This window comes from Piliocolobus tephrosceles, chromosome 17 (assembly GCF_002776525.5).
Source record: "Piliocolobus tephrosceles isolate RC106 chromosome 17, ASM277652v3, whole genome shotgun sequence".
Classification (NCBI taxonomy): Eukaryota; Metazoa; Chordata; class Mammalia; order Primates; family Cercopithecidae; genus Piliocolobus; species Piliocolobus tephrosceles.
Genome location: NC_045450.1, coordinates 32845368 through 32868439, shown reverse-complemented (window position 1 = coordinate 32868439; position 23072 = coordinate 32845368). Strand labels below are relative to the sequence as shown.

At 45.3% G+C, this 23072-nt stretch overlaps 1 protein-coding gene across 2 annotated transcripts in view; it reads left to right on the top strand.

The window, feature by feature from the left end:
* ABCC12 (ATP binding cassette subfamily C member 12) overlaps nt 1-17793 on the top strand; it is a 73016-nt gene extending 55223 nt beyond the window's left edge. For both annotated transcript variants that reach the window (XM_026456888.1, XM_023189605.1), the window contains 8 exons: nt 3922-4078; nt 8186-8275; nt 12377-12566; nt 13026-13185; nt 14301-14379; nt 15417-15530; nt 17055-17219; nt 17327-17793. In XM_026456888.1, the coding sequence (XP_026312673.1) occupies nt 3922-4078; nt 8186-8275; nt 12377-12566; nt 13026-13185; nt 14301-14379; nt 15417-15530; nt 17055-17219; nt 17327-17413 (1042 nt within the window). In that variant the 3' untranslated portion in view covers nt 17414-17793. The remainder of the gene's footprint in view (nt 1-3921; nt 4079-8185; nt 8276-12376; nt 12567-13025; nt 13186-14300; nt 14380-15416; nt 15531-17054; nt 17220-17326) is intronic.
* The last annotated feature ends 5279 nt before the right edge of the window (nt 17794-23072 follow it).

Genomic DNA, 23072 nt, shown 5'->3' with positions numbered 1-23072 from the left:
AGGCCCCCATGCTTCATGCCTGACTCCGATGGGGAGGGCACAGGAGGAGGGAAGTCTGGGCTGCTGGGGACTGATTGCAGACAAACAGCTGGAAGAATCAGGAGGAGTCCTTGAAGACACTTGGCCTCACAGCCTCTCTTCCAGCATCTGGGGCCCCAGAAAATGTGAATGAGGGGAACTTGTTCAATGACAACCTTATTTGTTCTATTTTTCATTCTGAAAGTAAAAATGTGTTTGATTCAGGAAGATAGGGCAAAGCAGGAAAAAGGAGGAAAAAAATCACTTATAGCACCCCCCAAACCCAAACATATTAATTTTTTTCACATATTTCCTTCTAGTTTTTTTATTTTTTTCTCTTCATGGAGTCTTCTTTTTCTTCTTAAGTATTTATAATCATTTCTTAAATTTATTTAATGATTTAAAATAGCCTGCTTCATGTTATTACATGTTTCTTGTAGAAATAATTTCTAAAGGCCACCTTTCATTTCACTTAGCATTTTCTTCTTTTTAAAATATGGGGACTATGTTAGTAAATCTCTCTGGCATCTTCCAGCTCCACACTTCTAAAATATGACATAAAATGTATAAATCAGACTGGGCATGGTGGCTCACGCCTGTAATCCCAGCACTTTGGGAGGCCAAGGCAGGTGGATCATGTGAGGTCAGGAGTTTGAGACCAGCCTGGCCAACATGGCGAAACCCCATCTCTACTAAAAATACAAAAATTAGCTGGGCGTGGTGGTGGACACCTGTAATGTCAGCTACTCAGGAGGCTGAGGCAGGAGAATCTCTTAAACCTGGGAGCTGGAGGTTACAGTAAGCTGAGATTGTGCTACTGCACTCCAGCCTGAATGACAGAATGAGACTCCGTCTCAAAAAAAAAAAAAAAAAAGAAAGATATAAATCACAGTAGGCTCACTGCAGTAACAATAACCCCAAATCTTAGGGAGTTCGCACAATAAATTTTTATTTTTCCTGATGTCACAATTTAGTGACAGTCCATGGGGCAACAGTAGGGGATTGAACTCCACACTCAGGCATAGTCTGTTTCCATCTGGGGCTCTTCCATCCCAAGGGCCCTGGGGTATTCTCTTGGATCATCTGTGTTGAGCCAGAAGACAAGGGGACCAGGAAGGAGGACCCAGGGGGAATTTTATGGTCCAATCCTAGTAAAGCATCCCAAGATTTCTGCACATTCATTGGCCAGATTGGAGTCACATGGGCTCACCTAACTGCAAGGGAGACTGGGAAATGTAGTCCAGCTGTGTCCAAAGGAGGAAAAGAAAATGGAGTTTGGTGAATCCATAGCAGCCTTTCCCACATAGATTTTCTATCTTTTCCTTCCTTAAAAAGCTAACACACCCTTCAGAGAGAAAGAATTAGATGTAGTTCTAAAGGGTGCATCGAATGCATTCTAAGTTTGGAATTGCATTAAATTTATTTATTTATTTATATTTATTTTTATTTTTTGAGACAGAGTCTCACTCTGTCACCCAGGCTGGAGTGCAACGGCATGATCTTGGCTCATTGCAACTTCCATATCCCAGGTTCAAGCGATTCTCTTGCCTCAGCGTCCCAAGTAGCTGGGGCCCTGCCAATTTTTGTATTTTTAGTAGAGACAGTGTTGCACTATGTTGACCAGGCTGGTCTCGAACTCCTGACCTCAAATGATGCACCCACATTGGCCTCCGAAAGTGCTGGGATTACAGTGAGCCACTGCAACCAGCCTGGAATTGCATTACATTTAGAATTTCTTTGAATTCTCTCTCACGCCCCCTCCATTTTACCACCCAGGATCTCAGAGTACACTCGACATCACACCTTGTCTTTAGTTCAGTCAGCACCTAGTCCTGACCCTAGTTTGACCTGAACATCGTTTGTCAAGAGTCCTGCCTCACACATAGACCCTTCCAAAGTCCTAGCCATGAGGAAAGCCCATGGAGTCGTTCGTCTACTCACCCACAACAAACACACATGTCAAGCTTTGTCTTCCCACAGCTTCTCCTCCAAGATTTCTGAGAGAATCCTATAAGGAGCCAAGAATGACTGATGGGGGTTCCCTTCTTTTAATAGTTTCTTTCCAAAGGGCTTGGGTTTCTGACATGTATTGCTTTTGCCACCAGACAAAAATGCTACAGCTTAAAAAATGTAAAAAGGTTAGAGGTCAAATTCCAATTTGATCCCAGCTAGTGATTTTGTTTCTATGCAATCTAACCAACCACACAGATAAGACCATAGGTGACTTCCAGGTCACAGAGGCTGTCAGCTGAATTTGTATGCTCTATAGCTACATGATAGAAACAGCGCTGTGTTTCGAATAATATTTTGATTAAGCTCTGGGGAAAATAAGTTAGAGTTAAAACAGAGAGGAGGAGAGGGCAGTGGAGCCCAGGGCGGCTGTCAGAGGGGTTTCCAGGCAGAACTTTGGGAGGCCTTCCAGGACAGCGTGGAGCAGCAGTGCCTGAGCACATTCATGACTATGCCAGGGGAGGAATTCTACCTCCTTAGGGCTTTAAGCATGGAAAGGTTTTCATTTTTTCCCCAATAATTTCTACCAGCTGTTCTCATGAAGCCCTTCCCCACTAGATCAGGGAAGCCACAGTGGCAGTTGAATCTGATGTCTCTTTTGGTTAATGGTCATCTCAGTGTGGTGAAAATTTCAATCTTGAATGTATTCAAGCCACAGATCTCTTTCCCCCAGAGGCTTGGTGTGGCAGGGCTATGCTGTGTGTGTGTGTGTGAGTGTGTGTGTGTGTGTGTGTGTAATTGAGAAGCACCTGCTCTGTGCTTTTAAACACCCTCTTCCTTTTCTCCAGGCCTGGCTCTCTGATGCCCATGCAGGGGAACTGGGGAGGGGATAGCAGGAAGAACACATCCTTGGGTGACTGGCACCTCTGGGCCATTCTCTCCTTTCTGCTACCCTTTCCTGCTGCTGCAGTGCACTGTGCAGATATGGGACAGCAGCTTGGAGACCCCAGCAGGGCCAGAACCCAGAAGTTGTGCCAGCATTGCTGGATTGGTAGGAGTCACTGGGTCTTCCTGTGAGTTCTGCCTGGCAGCCCTCACACTGCACTCCTCTGATGCAGAGGCGCCTTTGCTCCATGCCAGGGACCGCAGGCTCCAAGGTCATCTTTCTTCTGCTATCTCAGCCCTAGGAACTGAGGAGCTGATGAGATTCGCCTTCCATACATCTGGGGAATGCGGAACTCCAAGGGTGGGTCTTGCCCCCATCCCCTGGCTGTGTCATCTCCCTGTCACTCCGCTCTGTGCTTCTTCCCCCCTCTCCAAGACCTTTAGCTCCACAGACATGCAGCAGGGATGCAATGTGTCAGCTTCCTCTCCTTGAAGAGGCTCCCAGTTTTATAAGCAATTGTCTTCAATCTTCTTTCTCTGATTCAGGGAGGGAAACGTGATATGCGCCCTCCCTTCCCTCCTCTACGGTCACAAACATTGACTTCCCTAAAGGTGACCTGCTCCACAACCCACGCCCACCCTTTCTATATATCAAGGGGGCCAATTATCAGTTCCACAAAGCCTTTGAGGATGGCTGACTCCACGATAGGGACCCTTTGGAGTCAGAATGTGAAGCACTCAGCACCTCTTATTCTCAGCTGTAGGTTCTAGCTGCCAATTCTGGGAAAGACAGAAAGAGCCACTTAGCACCCTACTCTATTGCCACATGAGATTTCCCAAAATACGTGCAAATCAAAGATGTCTAGAGTGGCAGGTTTTTAAGAGCATGAATATATGTTCATTTTTGTAAGAGTTTGCTATGTGAGAGTGCATTCCCTCGATTAAAAATTCCCTGGCCTCATTTCTCCAGTCACCGTAACCTTAAGTCTCCAGAAGCGCAACCCGATCTCCTGCTTTTTCTGATTTTCTTGACTGTAGGTTTAAGATGCTAAACGACGAAAACTCCAGTCACCTCCTCTACTTTAACTGTGCTCTCAGGTGGTTTGCGCTGAGAATGGATGTCCTCATGAACATCCTTACCTTCATTGTGGCCTTGTTGGTGACCCTGAGTTTCTCCTCCATCAGTACTTCATCCAAAGGCCTGTCATTGTCATACATCATCCAGGTAATGCCTGGTGCAAGGTTGGGCTTAGTCTGGAGGCTCCGGCTTATAATACATCAGGGAGGGTGCTTTTGGATGGACAGAACAAAAACCCCAACCCGAATGGGTTTAAACGAGAAAGGGCGCTTAGTGGCTCACATCATTAAAAAGTAGGATAGTTGCGTGGACTTCAGGCACAGTGGGATCATGGCTCTGAGCTTTGCCCATGCCCTGTGATGACTTTCCTCACAAGTGACCAGCAGCCTCTGGGGTCTACAGTAAAGAAGCAGCAGAAAGAAAGCATTTCCTGCCCTAGCCATAGAGGCAGGAGCCTGGAGCTTTACTCTTATTCCTAGCTCAGCCATGGAGGCAAAAGCCTGGAGCTTTACTTTTATTGGATTAATTTAGGCATCCCAGAACTATTAGTGGTTTGGTGGGATACGGATCATTGGTTAGGCTAGGGATGGAGTTACACCTATTTCCAACTTTAAGTCACATAGCTACTCCACAGTGGAGGGAGTGAAATGAACGCTGGAGAGACGGTCATAATGTCGATGACAAATAATTACTGATTTATCTTTTTGGTTGCTTTTTTTTTTATTTTGAATAACAATAATAGGTGAACATATGGCATTGATTGTGATTGGCTTCAGGCCCTGTCTTTTAACTAAATTAATTCATTTCCTCCCCACAACAACCCTCCAATACTGCCGTGATCCCCGTTTTGCAGATGAAGTAACTGAGCCCCAGAAAGACTTGGCCCGAGATCATACAGCTGTCATGTGTGAGGACCGGGATTTGAATGCAGGCCACCTGGACCTCATGTTTGTTTGGATCTTGTTATCTTTGGAAACTTTTTTGACATAGTCCTTATTCTTAGTGCTCTGAAACTCTGGAATAATGTATCTGAATGTGGGTCTTTATTCATGTGTTCTGTTTGATGCTGTGAGTTCTTTAAGATTAAAGTCAAATTTCTCATCAGCTTGGAAACATGTCTCCTTTTTCTCCTTCATTTTGACAATGTCCTCTTTTTCTTTTTTTTTTCTTACTGTATTCATGTCAGTTGAATATTGAATTTCTTGCATCAATTCTCTATGTTTCTTTTTCTTTTCTCTCAAAGTTTCCATGTTCTTGTCTTTTCATCTTGGGAATTTTCATTAGTTTTGCCATTCGGCTATTCCTTTGAATTTTAAATTTGGCAATCCTATATTCATATATTTAATTTCCAGAAGCTCTTATTCTCTGAGTTTTTAAAATAATCACTTTTTACATGGATGCAGTATATTTTTGAATCTCTCTGAGGATATTAATTAGTGTGTTAGTTAGTTCTCACACTGCTGATAAAGACATACCTGAGACTGGGTCATTTATAAAGAAAAAGAGGTTTAATGGACTCACAGTTCCATGTGGCTGGGGAGGCCTCACAATCATGGTGGAAGGTGAAAGGCACGTCTTACATGGTGGCAGACAAGAGAGAATGAGAGCCAAGTGCAAGGGGAAACCCCTCATAAAATCATCAGCTCTTGTGAGACTTATTTACCACCATGAAAACAGTATGGGGGAAACTGCCACCGTGATTCAATTATCTCCCAACCCACTGGGTCCCTCCCACAACACGTGGGAATTATGGGAGCTACAGTTCAAGATGATTTGGGTGGGGACAAAGCCAAACCATATCAATTAGAGTCTTTTTTCTCCTCCTAAACTTTCCTCCCTTCTTTGACTTGCATCTGTTTCTTCCAGAGGTAGTTTTTCTTTTTGTTTCTCTCATTCTTGCTCTCTCGTGCCATTGGTTTTGTCCATCTGTCTCCTGACCCATTTGTATTTAACCTTGGGGAACTGGGTTGGGTTTTCAGAGTTTCCTCTGCCTTTGTTTCACTTTGCTAGGTGTCTCCTGATGGGAAATTTTAGGACTACACAGTAGGTGGGTGGTGGGGCTTTTCCATAGGCTGGCTTCACTTCAGGAAAGCAGCCAGGGAGCTGACTTTTAGGTACCCAAATGCAAGACTTAAAGAAGTTTTTATGCGGGGACTATTCTGAGAGCCCCATTTATCCCCAGGCAGTTAATTCAATTTCTTTAGAGAGAATCATGTGTATGTGTCTGTATCAGTGTGCACGTGTGCTCCCATGCCTAGGGAAAAAGGGTCCAACTAACTCTGGTTAGGAGAAAGAAGAGGGGAAGAGGAGTGAGTGAACCAGACGGGAGTGGTTGTCTATATAGAGAGCCTATCAGCCAGCCTCTTTGTGGGCCCCCTTCTCATACCTGGAGCCTCTCTAGGTTCTGCTCTTTAAGCTCTAGCATGCTCTGCTTCCATTTTATCAAAAGGCTTTCATCCTCTTTCCATCTTGTAGAAATTTGTAGCTTATTCACTGCTGTCTCTCCTCAATCCCCTTACTGTTAAAGGTCTATTCTTTATGGAAAATTTGTCTGATATCACTTAAATGGTATTGTTGGGAAGAAGGAGAAACAAAAACATATTCTCAGTACTCTCTCTTAAGTGGGGAAAAACGAATTTTCCTTGGGTAATCCGTTTCCTGTATTGATAGATGTTTTCATTTGTTGTTGCCTAGTAAAATATCAAACGTGATGTTGAACAGTTTCCCTTAATTGGTCCAAGTAAAACAGCTTTCCCCAACTAAGGTCATGCTTTTGGGCGATATTATCAGCTTTCCGTGAGATTGTTTTCAAACACTCCTGTAAGGTCATGCACAGCATTGAGATCTATGGGAACACTTATTCTCCAGCTGGCTCTGTGGCTTCATTGAGCATTAGCCCCCTTTGGAGAACACAGAATCAAAATGACAGCACTCCACTTGAGACTAGAGAAGACTCCCTAGATGGGTGAGAAATTGGCATGAAATCCCACAGAGCAGGAAGTGAATGCAAAGTGACATCATATCACATCACGTAGGAGAATAAGCACCTCCCGGGGCCAGCACTGTGCCTTTGTGGGCATCCTAAATCTGGGAGGGCTGCTGTGGCCTTGGGAGCTGATACTCTTGCATTTAGCAAAAGATGTATATGCCCTTCTCGAGGGCAGGGTTCATTCATTCACTCACCAAATATCCCCTAAGCACCCACCATTAGCCAGGAACTGTGCTAGTGGCTGTGGATTCAGCAGTCAGCAGTCCTAACAAGTCCTGCCCTCATTCTAATGGGCAGCTGGAATAAATGAGGGGCAAGTAAATAGATGAGAAGCTCAGAAGGTGTTTAAGCGTTGGGAAGACAACAAGTGGAGGAATGTCTCTGTCAGAAGGGGAAGCAACATTTCATACAACAGCCAGAGGAGGCCTCTGCTGGGAGGTGGCTTCCAACCTGAGACCTGAAGGATAAAGAACTAGCCAAGGAAGACTGGAAGAAAGGGTGCCTCAGGGAAGGGCTCAGCAGTAGGCATGATCCTGGCATGTTTGAGAATCTGAGAAGCCCACGTGGCTTGAGCAAGGTGGTATGAGATACCAGCAGAGTAGAATATGTAGAGCTTTGTAAGTCGGTGGGGGGGATATTATCTGTATTCCAAGACTAGGTTTCTCAACCATGGCACTATGGGCTTTGGGGCTGGATAATCCTTTTGGTGAGGGGCTGTTCTGTGCATGGTAGGATGTTCAGCAGCCTCCCTGGCTCTGCCCATGAGATGCTGGTATTACGTCCCTCCTGCCAGGTTGTGACAACCCAAACCATCTCTAGACATTGCCAAATGCCCTCTCTGGGGCAGGTTGAGAGCCATTGCTCTAAAGAAGTGGAAACTGCTGAACTGTATTAAGCAGGAAGGCCTGCTGAGGGGCTCTCAGAGGGTCTGCACCGAAAGGTGGATGCTCTCCACGTCACCCACCTGCTCGTGCCCCCTGCCTCTTTGCTGCTAAGGCCTCTTGCTTCTTACTACAGCATTCTTATCCCGAGTTTGACTGGTGGACTTCTTATCATAAATGCCTCAGCTCACACAGTCCTCTGGAACCCCCTATCTAAGGTAACTCCACAGCTCCAGCCCCTCTCCTACATCATCCTTTTGGGACATTCTTGTCACTCCCGCAGTGGCCTTGCGTGCCATCCCCACCAGTCCACTAGAATGGAAGCTGCGTGAGTGCAGGGATCTTGTCTGTAACCTTCAACCCTGGAAACTGGTGCCCCCACAGCTGAGCGGACTGCTCCAAGTGTGTGTGCGAACGGGAACAGAGACCCAAGCCAAATTCACCTCCGTGGAGCTGCTTAGGGAATACATTTTGGTAAGAAATTAGTACATCAAAGAGGAGGGACAAGTTAATTTTGGCAGGACTTGGGCAAATATTGGATCTTTTTAAATGCAAAAGGGGTCTTTTTAAAAAATTGAAATCGGACTGGGCATGGTGGCTTACACCTGTAATCCCAGCACTTTGGGAGGCTGAGGTGGGCAGATCACCTGAGGTCAAGTACCTGGCCCATGGCTACTGCTCAGTCAATGAAGTTCGCTAATGCATGAGGTGGTCCTGCCTCTAGCCCACTTGGTGACACATGCTGTGGCTGCCCCACCTTTCCAGGGCAGGCTGGAGGTTCCAGGCATTCTCACACCCAGGAGCAGGTGCAGCAATGACTGAGGGAGTCAGTGGCTATGTACCCACGTGTACCCCAGCTTTCTTGCCCCAGCATGGGCCAGTTCCGAGGTGTGCTCCATTCAGTGTCCCAGAGCTCCCAGGCCAGCTGGACTCTCAGTTGCCCACAGCAGTAACGTCTCACAAAGACACCTGGTATGGGCAGCCTCTCTTCCCCTGCTCACTCCTCCATCCCCTCCTGGTACAATCTGGGTTCACTGCCTATGTTTGTTTGCGAAGGCTGCTGTGACAAATTACATGCTTGCAGGCTTCAAACAAGAGAATGGTATTCTTTCACTATTGTGGAGTCAGACGCCCGGACTCAAGGTGTTGGCAGGGCCAGCTTCCCCCCGGAGGCTCGGGAGAATCTGTTTCTTCTCTCTTCCAGCTTCTGTGGCTGCTGGCCATCCCTGGCATCTCTTGTCTTGTAGCTGCATCACTCCAGTCTCTACCTCTGCCTTCATGTCCCCTTCTCCTCTGTATTTTCTCCTCTGTCTCTTATAATGACACTTATCACTGGACTTAGGACCCACCCAGGTGATGCAGGATGATCTCAAGATGCTTATTAACACCTGCAGAGATCCTCTCTCCAAATGAGAGAGCATTTGCAGGTTCCAGGGATTAGGAAATGGGCACATCTTTTAGGGGTGGGGGACACCATTCAACCTGCCCTAATATACTCCTTACAGTCAAATCTCAGGGTTGGCTTCTGGGAGATCCAGGCCTAAGGTGGGTGATCTTAGCAAGCCACATGCCCCAGTCTGAGCCTTGACTTTCTCATTACTATAGCAAGAAGACAGGCTTGATGGTTTTCTGTTCTCTTATGGCGATGTGGTTTTCAGTTGCTTTTTGAGCAAGGGGCTGGGGGAGGGCTGCTCTGAGATGCAAGACCCTGCCAGGTGGCAGCAAGGGGCCGATACTTAGCAGTTCTGCAGCTCCCAGAGAGAATTCCCACCACTCAAAGAGGCGTGTGATCTAGTGGTTCTGTGGGGAACTGATTCTCACCATCTGGAGTGCCAGGGAAAAATGTAATTACCATTTGTTTCTAAATACAAAGGAAGTGTTTAAAGGCAAAACACCCCAACAGGAATATCTTTACTTCTAGGCACTTGGCTGGGAAGGCAGGCCTCCTGTCTGTGCCGTCCTGCTTGAGGCAGGGGAGGGGTCATTCACTAGGGCTGCCTCCTGAACCAGGAGCAACAGAACCCGAAGGAGGAAGGGGCTCTAACTGCGGCTGCTTGCTCCTTTTTAACAGCTGAGCGGACTGCTCCAAGTGTGTGTGCGAACGGGAACAGAGACCCAAGCCAAATTCACCTCCGTGGAGCTGCTTAGGGAATACATTTTGGTAAGAAATTAGTACATCAAAGAGGAGGGACAAGTTAATTTTGGCAGGACTTGGGCAAATATTGGATCTTTTTAAATGCGAAAGGGGTCTTTTTAAAAAACTGAAATCGGACTGGGCATGGTGGCTTACACCTGTAATTCCAGCACTTTGGGAGGCTGAGGTGGGCAGATCACCTGAGGTCAAGAGTTCGAGACCAGCCTGGCCAACATGGTGAAACCATGTCACCACTAAAAATACAAAAATTAGCCAGGCATGATGGCGAGCGGTGGTAATCCCAGCTACTCGGGAGGCTGAGGCAGGAGAATCACTAGAGCCCAGGAGGCGGAGGTTTCAGTGAGCTGAGATCGCACCATTACACTCCAGGCCAGGACAACAAGAGTAAAACTCCGTCTCAAAAATAAAAAACAAAACAAAACAAAAACACCCCAAATTGGATGAGTCATCCCTCTTCTTAAAACTTGTATTTACAATACATTCTAAAGTCCTTGATGTTGAATGTGAGCTTCTTTTTAACAAGGTTTCCTTAAGGGCTGTTTTGTTACACAGAAAAATACAATTCAGTGGTTTACTTTGGTTTCTAAAAATTAATATTTGGCCAGGCGCAGTGGCTCCCACCTGTAATTTCAACACTTTTGGAGACCGAGGCAGGAGGATTGCTTGAAGCCAGGAGTTTGAGACCAGCCTGTGCAGTATAGTGAGACCCTATCTCTACAAAAAAAAAAAAAAAAGTTAAATTTTGCCATGTGTGGTGGAGTGCAGCTATAGTCCTAGCTACTGAAGAGGTTTAGGAGGGAGGGTCACTTGAGCCCAGGAGTTTGAAGCTGCAGTAAGCTATGATGCTGCCATTGCACTCTAGCCTGTGCAACAGAGCTCGACCCTGACTCTAAAATTTTTTTAAGTTAAAAATTATTATTTGATTGATTAAAGTCATAAGTTGAAAAAATAGAAGCCCAGTCTGACACTTCTTTAAAAGCTTTTATATCCAACTTACAAATCTTGCTATTCTTTTAAAACAAGTCTAGCCAATTCTAGCAATCACATTTAAGTGCCTTTGAAGAGTGTTTGGCTCCATTTACAAACTTAATTAAACACTTGAAAACATTTTAAACTGCATTTTAAAATTTAATACATTCAATTTCTTTTTTAAGTACCTCAATGATCTGATTTAACCACAAACCTTCCTGAGTTTGTATAACTTTAATAAATTAAACTTATAAATATAGTAAGCTCTAAGTTTTCATGACAGAATCAAAGCTATAAACAGTAAATTTTTAACTTAAAATCATGTTTAAATCAATTATTCAATTGTACATTTTAAATTAACATCACGCGCCCAAGTTCTGTTAATATATTGTGAATACTTGAAACAGCAAGCGTGCAGATTTCTTAAACTAAAAATATGACTGTTACAGTTTCATTTCTCTAAAATATTTTTACTCCTAATTCTAAATCTTCTAGGAGTTAAAAAATACTTAGTCCTTAACAATACAGGTATTTTCTCAGCTAAATGAGGTTGCTTATTGATCAGAGATGTGGGCTGGTCACCCTGATGGGGGCACATGGGATCCCTAATTCCAGCTGTTTACACAGAGGTGACTTAAGAGGAGGGGCTGCTCTTGTGACGAAGCCAAGCTGCCCTTCTCCTTAATTAGACCTTGCATTTCTTGGACTCTTAGGAGACTTAAATGGTGTTTTTTTTTTTTTTTTTTCATGTATCTCTAAAGACCTCTGAACTTGACATCCTGCATTCTTACCATCTTTCTACTTCTAGCATGATGATGATTCTTGCAGATCTTGAAATTATATCTGGTTGAGTTCTGCAAATCTCAAGGCTCTCTCTGGCCTTGTCACACAGCTTCAGGGCTACACTTCCGACATTTTCCCAGGCCCACAGGCCCAGTATGATTTTTCCCTTGTGTATTCCTCTAAGTCATCCATCCCTCTATTCGCTAAGCTCCAGCCGCATGATTTTTCTTTCCATTCCTCAAATTGCCCAAGTTCATTCTGACCCTGGGGACTTTGTACTAGCTGTTCCCCCAACCTGGAGGGCTCTGGACTTGATCCTCTTGTAGCTGGCATCCTCCCAGCACTCCAGCCCTCAGCTCCAATGTCACATAGGTACCTTCCTCAAACCTCAAGTACTTTTACTCTCCCATCCCCCTTGCCCAACACACAAATCACATTCTGTATCCTATTGCAATACTCAGTTTTGTTGTCTTCATTTTTAATTTTTTTTCATGTTTATTATCTGACATCCCTACTGGAATGTGAGTTTCTAGACTTAAGGGTCATTATGGTTTATTTCACCACCATGAATAGCAGTACCTGAAACTGTGTGAATCAATGAATGAATTAGTTAAATAAATGAAAAAACAAATGGCTATTCACTGGTCATTAGTTGTTCTCCTTTACAGACCTGTGTTCCTGAATGCACTCATCCCCTCAAAGTGGGGACCTGTCCCAAAGACTGGCCCAGCCATGGGGAGATCACCTTCAGAGACTATCAAATGAGATACAGAGACAACACCCCCCTTGTTCTCAACAGCCTGAACCTGAACATACAAAGTGGGCAGACAGTCGGGATTGTTGGAAGAACAGGTTCCGGTGAGGACAAGCTGTGCTTTTGTTTCTTTTAGGTTGTTTTCTTTGGATTTCCACTGGATGTCCTAGTTAAGTCACACCAGAGAGTGATGTGTATGTGTGTCAGATTGGCTGTTATTTCTCTCAAAACTCTTTACTGTAAATTAGGGTTTCAGGTTGAATGGGTGTGTAGAGATGGAAGCAGACACATCGGTTTTTGAATTAATTAAATGACAATCATTCTAGTGCAACAGGGCCCCAGAGATGAGTTGCGTGCTAAGGGCCCTTGCAAGGATGAGCAGGTTAACTGTGTCAGGGTAGCCCATCCCTCCACCCCGACCCCAGTGAGGACACTTTCTGTCTACACCATCATCCTTATGGAGCCATTTGCATTGCATTAAAAATCCCACTAATTAAATGCTTGGATATGATGGAAGCACAAACTGATGTTTGATTTGTTGTTCTTGCTTTTATGGTTCCCAGGAAAGTCATCGTTAGGAATGGCCTTGTTTCGTCTAGTGGAGCCAGCCAATGGCACAATCTTCATTGATGAGGTGGATATCTGCACTCTCAGCTTGGAAGACCTCAGAACCAAGCTGACCGTGATCCCACAGGATCCTGTCCTGTTTGTAGGTACAGTAAGGTAGCTGTTTTTAATCATTGTGCATTCCTATTTTTGGAGAGTGAAATCAGACTGACCAAGAACTTTGTGATGTCCCCAGGGCATGGCTGGCCTGGAGCTGTTCTGTCTGAGGGAAGCAGCCTCCCAGAGGGTTCACAAGCACTGCTGGTCCCTGTTTCTGCCTCCAGCCTTGGGAGGAGCCAGGGCCCAGGGGTCTGAGCATTGCTTGTGTTTTATAAACACATTATCAATGAACAGCATGCTTCTATATTCATTCATACACTGAGCAGATATTCTGGTGGCTCTGGACAGCCCTAGTTTATGCCTGTGTCCCAGCACCCCATCAGGTTTAGCAATGGCCACTCTGAAAAGTGTCCCAGTGTGCACAATAAAATAAATAGTTACCTCACATATATAGCTGTCCATTTCGAAATGCATTCATTTATTTCCACAACTAAGTGAACAGAAGCTATTTCAAGCAAGAACAGTAGGGCTGCAGCTTCTGTGGGGCTCCAGATCTGATATCAAGGCACAAGGGGAAAGGCAGTTTCTCAGTTAGCCAGTGCAGTGGCTCTCTCTGTAATGCGCGGAACATTTCTCCCATAGAGCACCAGATGAAGCAGGGTAACTGTATTTACTGTATTTAGAGTTCATTGTTTGAAAAATGCATTCTGCCTCTTGAAACAGTAGATTTACATTCTGTGTCTGAACTGCTCAGCACCCTGTGAGGCCCTAGGAGCTGCCGATACATGGAGTGGCAGATTTGGGTTGCTCACTCTCCCTCTTTCTCTGCCAAGAATTTTATCAGTTCAAACCCACTCTGCTACTTGGGGCTGTTGAGAGGCCCAGGCGTGTCTTTCTGAGCACCTTGCTCAGAGCTCCCTCTCGGCAGGGTTCCACCTGTCACTGCCTGCCTCTGCGGTTTCTGCTCCATCACAGAGTTGTGGACCCTTGGTCTCGTGGCCTGAGGTCCGTATTTTGTGGACCACTGTCGTAGACTGAGGACTGTTCTTGGAGCACAAGGTCATGACATGCCACCTCCTACCCTCCTCCACATGCTACAGAAAGCCTGCTCCCCATCCATCCTCTCGTCCTTGGAAATCTGGCTCCCTGTCCTTTCCTCTCCTTCATTGCAGGTACAACTTGGATCCCTTTGAGAGTCACACCGACGAGATGCTCTGGCAGGTTCTGGAGAGAACATTCATGAGAGACACAGTAGGTCTCTGGGGCTGTTGAGGAGGAGTTTGTTTCCCAGCACCACTGCCCTAGATTCCTGGCCTAGGTTTAAATTTGACAAGCACCTAGGCCAGCACTTAGCCAGGTTTATTTTTGGACACCACATAAGTCAGTAGAACATAATCCTTAGTTACTCTTTCCTATTAAAAGCAACAATAGGGCTCTACAATGATCCAGTCAAGAGCACTACATGTATCATCTCACTTGGTCCTTACTACAATGCTCTGAGGTTGGTACTCTTACCTCTAATTTTAGAGATGAAGAAATTAAAGCTCAGGGAAGTAACATGCCCAGGCTAGTGAGTAGCAGGATGGAGACTTGAACTCAAGCCTATCTGGCTGTAGAGCAGATGGAAGGCCCTGCTACTCTGCCAATGGCCTCATTTGCTTATCAGAACAGACAAGCCACAGAAAACGGGAGGGTGTGGAATGTTCTGGGAATAGCAAGTATAGCTGGTTGGAGAAGACTGAACCATCTGCGAGAGGGGACCCTGTCCTATAAGAACTACAACCCCAGCTGGGGTCAGCAGGTAAGCATGGCCACCTCTACAGCCCAACATGATATTTTTCCAGGACTTGGTGTACCAAAGTGAGCATCTTCCAAGGCCACTTTGGCTTGTCACTCTGGATAAGCCAGACCCTGTCTTACCCTTCCTTAATGTCCAGGAAACTCTCCCATCCCATCTCTATTTTGTCCATGCAAACAGCAATCCAGAAGGCCGTTTCCAGTTGTTTGTGTGCTCTCTGGAACTGCATTTGCATCATTTGTTCTTTTGGTGAATTGTCTCTGGGGATCTATGAGTCATACTGTGATTTTAAATTATTAATGTCCGCCTACTCCCTGGTCTTTCCCTGGTGCCTGTTTGCAATATTGAAATGATTGTTGTTTTGCACTTTCTTTGCCATAGTAAAATAAAGCAAGCTGATGAATGCAAGAGAAGGGGGCAATCAATACAGACAGCATAGGACAATTTTATAGATCATCAGCACAAATGTGGCATTTTCTGTGTTTTATAGATAATGAAACTCCCAGAAAAATTACAGGCAGAAGTTACAGAAAATGGAGAAAACTTCTCAGTAGGGGAACGTCAGCTGCTTTGTGTGGCCCGAGCTCTTCTCCGTAATTCAAAGGTAAGAAAACACGGAAAATGGATTGGTTAAATTTTGGATATTTCCCGCAGCGCCACTCAATCCAGGAGGTAGTGCCAGGCGTATGTCTTTCAGCAAAGAGAGAGCAATTGAACCATTTAAAAACAGATCACTTTTTCTTAAGACAAAGTTGTGAGGGATAAAAATTGAAAAGTAACAGCCATTTACAGCAAGAGCACCTTCCTCTCCCAGGCTTCCCCTGGGGAGGTCTCGGTTAGATTTTCTCTCTGCTCACCTAAGTGGTTTGAGTTTGAAAAATCTGTCTCCCAACTTTCTCCCATTGTCTCTGAACAATTCTGAATCTGGATACACTGTCCCCAGGATGCTCAAGAGGGCCATCAGAATGTTAGGATATGGGAATTGTACAATTTATACTTATTTTTCTTTGTGACTTAGCCACCCTTATTTACTGATTTCCAGGAAGGGATTGCTGTTGCTTTAGTAATGTCAGTGTCTGAAGCCTCATCAAAGGTGTGACCCATTGTGTGTATTCTCCAGATGTGCTAATATCAGGGGAGAAGGACCGGCATGGATCCAGTGCCTGCCATGCTAAGTGGTTTAAGTGTCATCTCCATTTCCAGCTCATCAATAAGGCATAGCCCCCTTTCACCTATGAGGGAACAGAGCCTCGGGGAAGTTAAGTAACTTGGCCAGTCAAGCAGAGTCAGGGGTTAAGTTCAAGTGCTCTGATTTGCTAAATCAAATCCGCCCTGTGACCAGCAGAATAATACCCCACCTCCCCAAAGATGTTAATGTCCTGATTTTTGGATCTTGTGAACATATTCATCCAAGACTTTTAATATATTAACTTACTTGGCAAAAGGGACTCTGCAGTTGTGATTAAGGATCTTGAGATGGGGAGATGATCCTGGATCTGGGTGGGCCAAACATATTCACATGGGGCTTTCCAAGGAGGAGGCAGAAGAGTCAAAGAGAGAAAAGGAGCTGTGATGCCAGGAGGGGCTGTGGGCCAAGGAATACAAGTGGCCCAGAAACTGGAGAGGGCAAGGAAACAGAAAGAATGCAGCCCTGACAATACCGTGATTTTAGGATTTCTGACGTCTGGAACTAGAAGATAAATTTTATGTTGAGTCTCTAAGTTTGTGATTGTTTGATATGGCAGCAATATAGGGAATGAATGTAAGTGCCACTGTGCTTCATGCCGACTCAGGTTAGCCCAATAGATAAAGCCTGTGCAGCCTGTCTCCCTACAAGTTTGTAGGGTTAGAATAAACCATTTAAAAAGAGGAGCAAAGGATATACAACCTTGTCCCTCTAGCAAGTTCCTTGGGAAAGATGGAGGTGGTGTGATATGACTTTTACTTCACTCTTCTTTTTCTCATTTTTTTTTTTTTTTTTTTTTGAGATGGATGTTTAGCTAATTACTTTTCATCTTGTGGTCTTCTTTTTCTTCTTCTTCTTTTTTTAAAGTAAATAGAGCCAAGGCTATAAATTCCCCTCTCAGTGCACCTTTGGCTTACCTTTACAATGTTCCCTCCTCGACAGATCATTCTCCTTGATGAAGCCACCGCCTCTATGGACTCCAAGACTGACACCCTGGTCCAGAACACCATCAAAGATGCCTTCAAAGGCTGCACTGTGCTGACCATCGCCCACCGCCTCAACACAGTTCTCAACTGCGATCACGTCCTGGTTATGGAAAATGGGAAGGTACAGGAAGCTCTTTTGGCTTCACCTCCCCAGAAATTTCAGTGGTTTGAGCTTTACAGTGGGTAGATATTTTCTGCTGATTTTAGTTCTTCTTCTCTGACTTTCAGGTGATTGAGTTTGACAAGCCTGAAGTCCTTGCAGAGAAGCCAGATTCTGCCTTTGCGATGTTACTAGCAGCAGAAGTCAGATTCTAGAGGTCCTGGCGGCTGATTCTAGAGGAGGAAGAGGCTCTGTGAGATGAGTAGGAGGGGTCTTCAGGAGGAGGAGCTGTCCTCTCTGCAAGTAGCCCTGGTCTCCAGCCCCTCCCATCCACAGAGTGAGCTGGGGCTGAAGTTGTCCCCAGTGTCATACTCAGTCCATGTCACCTCACTTGGTGGGCTTGGGGTTGGTTCTGGGTGGTGAACCTAGGCAGACAAAGCTAATGGATTAAAAAACTGCCCTTCACCTCCCAAAACCCCAAGGGTCCCTCATGTGTTTTCACCAAAACCACCCCACTGCCTGAGAATGAATATATTGTAACTTTCAGTTAGAGACCAGCCACAATAAATAAAATGGGAAAATGTCTTAGGATGGAGTTTGCAAGGTTTCCTTGCCCGTTATCAGAAGGAAAAAGAGCAGAATTTTCTTCTCGTTTAGCCCCACTCACTTCCATCTTGACTGGATGACAAGCGGTAACTACACAGCTCTGTAGCGTGAAAGATTGAATACAGTGTTTGGCCAAAAAAATTGTTTTTAAAATCATATTATATGTTTCAATTGATCTATTAGAATAACCAAGAAAACAAAATGCTGGAGTTTCTCTATAAATGGCACTTTTGTATCTTCTTTATTGGTCATTAAAACGCAGTAGGAAATTACCCTGAAATGTTGCCTTGCAATTATTTCACTGAAGATATTCCAATTTCTGTACTATTTCCTCTCATAGACCCTTGTTGCCTTCTCCCTTCACACGGTAATGAACCCTCACAGTTGCTTACCAAATGAAAGGCTTTCTCTCCAACCTTGAGGCTGGTTCTGATGGAAGCAGTAAAGATGTATTCCCAGCAGCCCCAGGAGTGAGCGCTGCTAATTCATGGTGACATTTGAGAAAAAAAAAATTTATAGAAAATCTGGCAAGCTCTTGTGTAGTAGCCACCAAGGGGCAGGCCGGCAGTTTTGGCTATTTCTCATTCGTCAGGCATGAAGGCCCCATGAGGTTTCCTGGGCCTGCTTTCCAGGCCCCAGGCTGAACTCTAAACACAGCTCAGGGCAGTGTGGTCAGCAAAGCTTCCAGATGGCAACTCCCCACCCCACTTCCCTTCTAAGTGTTGGTCACGTCCTTGCTTCCCCAGACGTGGAGGAAGGAGTGCCTGACACCTGGGAGCACCCGGGGAACACTTGTGGCAGCCATGAATGACAGCATCTAATGAACTCACTCAAACACAGCTGTGGAGCCTGGCGAACATCCCTCCCAGGTGCGTGTGCATGTTAAGAGCTTAATCTGGATTTCTGGCCAACAAGCCAATAGCCAGCAATTCAAGGGCTGGGCATGTGATATTCACCTCCAACTGATTATTCTCCAGCCCTCCTCCAGCCAGGCCTAGGCAGGGGTCTACCCAATCAGCGGGGAGGCGAGCACACCTGGCTTCAGGTAGAGCTTATAGCCTGGCAAGTGTGTGAAAGCCCTGGCCCAGCAGCTTGGCAGCAATGGATCCTGCCCTCAGCAGAGGGTACACCAAGACATGTGGCAGAGACGGACGTGAGCCAGGGGTTTCCTTCTGTGGGCAGCTCCAGGCCAAGTGTGGATCTGTTTGTGAAGGGACACAGTGTATCTTTGCCTGATCTGAGCTTTCCCCCATGGTGCATAACCCTGACCGAAGGTCATTAAACCCGCATCCATGGCGTTCTGAGCAGCTACTCCCAGCTGAGTGGGGGAACACCTTTATGGACATATGATAACTTCCCCAATATAACAAGCAGACTGGGCAGTCTGTACTGGCCATGGGAATCCATGACAGTTGTGCAATGTCAGGGAGGGATGCTTTATTTTCTACCAACTTGACACCAGCCAGATAATCAGTCTGTGATTTCAAGAGGTGATGTTTTCATGAGGACAGGGGATAGGCTACAATGACCCCTGCTGCTCCTTCAGATGCACTGAGAGATGAATCACCTCCTATGACTCCTTTTCTGCCCACACTCGCTTTGGTTTACTCTGGCAGAAGAAGAACACCGACGTTGATCCTGATGTCTACTGAGACCTTACAGTGTGCCAGGGACTGTGACAAGCATTTTTTCCATGAATTATTTCACTGAATCCTCACCTCACCCCATGAGATGGGAATTGAGGCTCACTGAGGTTAGTAACTTATCTACATATGCCCAGGAAGGAAGGGACAGAGATAGGACTTGAACCCTAACCAGTCTGGCTCCACAGTCCCTGCTCCCAACCCCTTCACAACAAAGACCCTCCAGTCCTTTCCCCTTGGCCTGTTGCAGGGACAGTGATGGTCATCAGCATCCTCCCTGGGGGAGAGTGACTTCTGAGGGTTTGGCTGTTTGCATGTATAAGACATGAAACCATCTTAGCAAACCCCTCTCTCACCCCAATCCCTTGCTGTCACTGCCGTGTCAGCTAAGGGGAGGCTATGTGGAATAATAGTAGCCATTTAGCCAAAGTCCTCAAAGCACAGGCTTAGGTTATTAAATCCTCAACATATCCCTGTGGGGTAGGTACCTGCTATGATCTGAACGTTTGTGTCCCCCCAAAATCCTCATGTTGAAACATAATCCTCAATGCGACTGTATAGAAGTAGGGCCTTTAGGAGGTGATTAATTAGGTCATGAGGGTGGAGCCCTCATCACTGCAGAAATAAATACAATAAAAATAAAACATGTGCTGTTAAATTCCATGCAACACTGCTGGAAATGCAATCCTCCTGGTGAGAAAGAGCAGTGCCTGTGTTATAAAGCCTGAGTACTGGTCAAGGTAGACTCAGTTATGCTGCAGTAACAAAAGACTCCAGACCACACTGGCTTATTTCTTGCTCGTGTGATATGCTCATCACAGGTGAGCTGCAGCTGTGCTTATCCTCTCTTCACTCTGCAACCCAGCGGAGCAGAGCAGTCTCTGCCAGGAACATCATGTTTTGTGGTAGAGCACAGGCAGACATGGCAATCGGAAGCGATACATGCTACTTTCATCCACACTTCATGGGCAAAACAAATTGCTTGGCTGCTCCTGAGTTCAACAATGTGGGTAGTGGTGGTGGTATATACCCCACTCCACAGAGAGGACCACCACAAGGCACAAAGACCAAGCTTATTCCAGCAGGAGTTGTATAAGCTTCCTCTTTGGAGGGGCAGCAAATATTCTGAACAATACAACAACCTACTATAGCCTGGGTTGGGATCTTCGTTCTGCCACTGAGTGGCTGTGTGATATGGGGAAAGTAGCTTGCCTTCTCTGAATCTCCATTCCATCTGTAAAATTTGGACAAAGTGTTAAGTCTTTTTCATTCTTGACTTTCAATATAGGAGAAACAAAAAAGGAGATATAAAAACAGTTTCTGTAGGAATTTAGGCATTCAGAGGGGATAGAGTACCCTTTAAATGTAATTAAATGTTTTTGTTGTTGTTGTTGTTTTGAGATGGCACCCAGGCTGGAGTACAATGGCGCGATCTTGGCTCACTGCAACCTCCACCTCCCAGGTTCAAGCGATTCTCCTGCCTCAGCCTCCTGAGTAGCTGGGATTACAGGTGTGCACCACCATGCCTGGCTAATTTTTGTATTTTTAGTGGAGATGGGGTTTTACCATGTTGGCCAGGCTGGTCTCGAACTCTTGACCTCAAGTGATCCGCCCGCCTCAGCCTCCCAAAGTGCTGGGATTACAGGTGTGAGCCACTGCGCCTAGCCTTGAAATTTTTATTCTCATTTATTTCAGTGCCCTAGCTTTGCTGTGCTCTGCTATCATCTGCCTTTTGGATGATCATATGCTCAATGTTATGAATTAGGATCTTTTGAATAGGCTCTATTAGATGCCAACAGAGAATGGAATAAACCGTTTACAAGCACTGTGGTTATAAATTAGTAACAAATTGCCTGTGACTTGTTTCATCAACACTTGTATCCTGGAGCTAATTTTGAGGCTACCTGGTCTAGAAAAAGTGTGGACAAATTAGCCCATAGGCCAAATCCAGCCAGCCCACCTGTTTTTATAAATAAAATTTCATCAGAATGCAACCATGCTCATTTGTTAATGCATTACCTATGACAGCTTTCACATTCCAACAGCAGAGGGGAGTGACTGTGACCAAATGTATATCCTCAAAGCCCAAAATATTTACTATCTTGTTCCTTTACAGAGAAAGGTTGCTGTCTCCTGATTTGGGGCATTGGCATGGGATATGATTCACATGAGGGGGAGTTCTATTGGTTGTCGGGATGGGGTCTGGAAGGCATACCCTCCCATTGCCTGGTCTGTCTGGGGAGTCGGCAGCCTCGTGTGAGCATGAAGGAAGCAAGACAGATGGACAGAGCACAGGGACTTGCTTACTGCACTGAGCTGCTGATATACCAACCCCACAGTCACCCTATCTCTTGTCTTTTTTTTTTTTTAAATTATAGATTCAGGGGATACACATGCAGGTTTGTTACATGGGTATGTTGTGTGATGCTGAGATTTGCACTCCTGGTATGCCCATTACCCAAGTAGTGAAAACAGTACCCAATAGGCAGTTTTTCAACCCCTGTTCCCTCCCCACGTTTGGAGCCCCCAGTGTCTGTTGTTCCCATCTTTATGTCCGTGTGCATCCAATGTTTAGCTCCCACTTACAAGAACATGTGATATTTGCTTTTGTTTCTGTGTTAATTCACTTAGAATGATGGCCTCCAGCTGCATCCATGTTGCTGTAAAGGACATGATCTTATTCTTTTGTATAGCTCCATCCTCTTGTCCTGTTACAGAGGATACATTTTCCTTATTGTTTAATCCAGCTCTAGTTGGTCTTGCTGTTACTTGCAGCCTAAAGTGTTGTAAACAACACAGAAGAATCGCATTCTTCTCCTCCCTGGCAAGATGCTGATCCTCACCTGAGGAAAAAAGAACCCCAGTCCCTGCCCTGCGAGTTACACCATCTCCCTCCCACTCAGATGTGGCCCAAGTGAGCCAGTTCACATTCAAGCAGGGAGGAGTTTCCGATTCTCATCTGTCCCCCAAGCTTCACGCAAATTATAAATATTTCCCTTGCCTTATCTCCCTACTGCCTGAGATCAGAAAGACCCAGAGAGAACTCACAGGATTTTATTCTTGCTGTTCAAGTGAACAGATCTGAAACTGGCCCAGAATTGTTGGTAAAATAAGAAATGTTCTTTGCTAAGAGCTGGAATCACTTTGGTCAGTACAGCATGGTTTAAAATGAATTGGAAAACGCAGGAGGTCAGTTTGGGCTCAGATGGACAATCAAAGAAATCACTTTTCTTTTGGCCCTGTGTAGAAGGTCATCTCTGGGTGAGGCCAAATCAAGCATTAAAGTCTTCAAATAAATGTCGATTTCCATGGAGAGGCCCTGCCTAACTTGATGACGTGCACATTCCTGGCTTTGGCTGAAAGCTTTCCCTCTGCTGAGACCAGCATTCAAGGACCAGACTGAGTCAGTTTCTATTGTTTTAGCACAAACCTTCCTCCTTCACCTGGCAAGAGCCACACCCGAAGAAGCCTCAGCTTGGTTTGTGGCGATTGTTCTGCATTGCTCTAAATAATTATTTTTTATTATGGTAAAATGTAAATAACAACATTTACCATCTTAACAATTTTAAGTGTATAGTTCAGTGGCATTAAGTACATTCACGTTGTGCAGCCATCACCATCATCC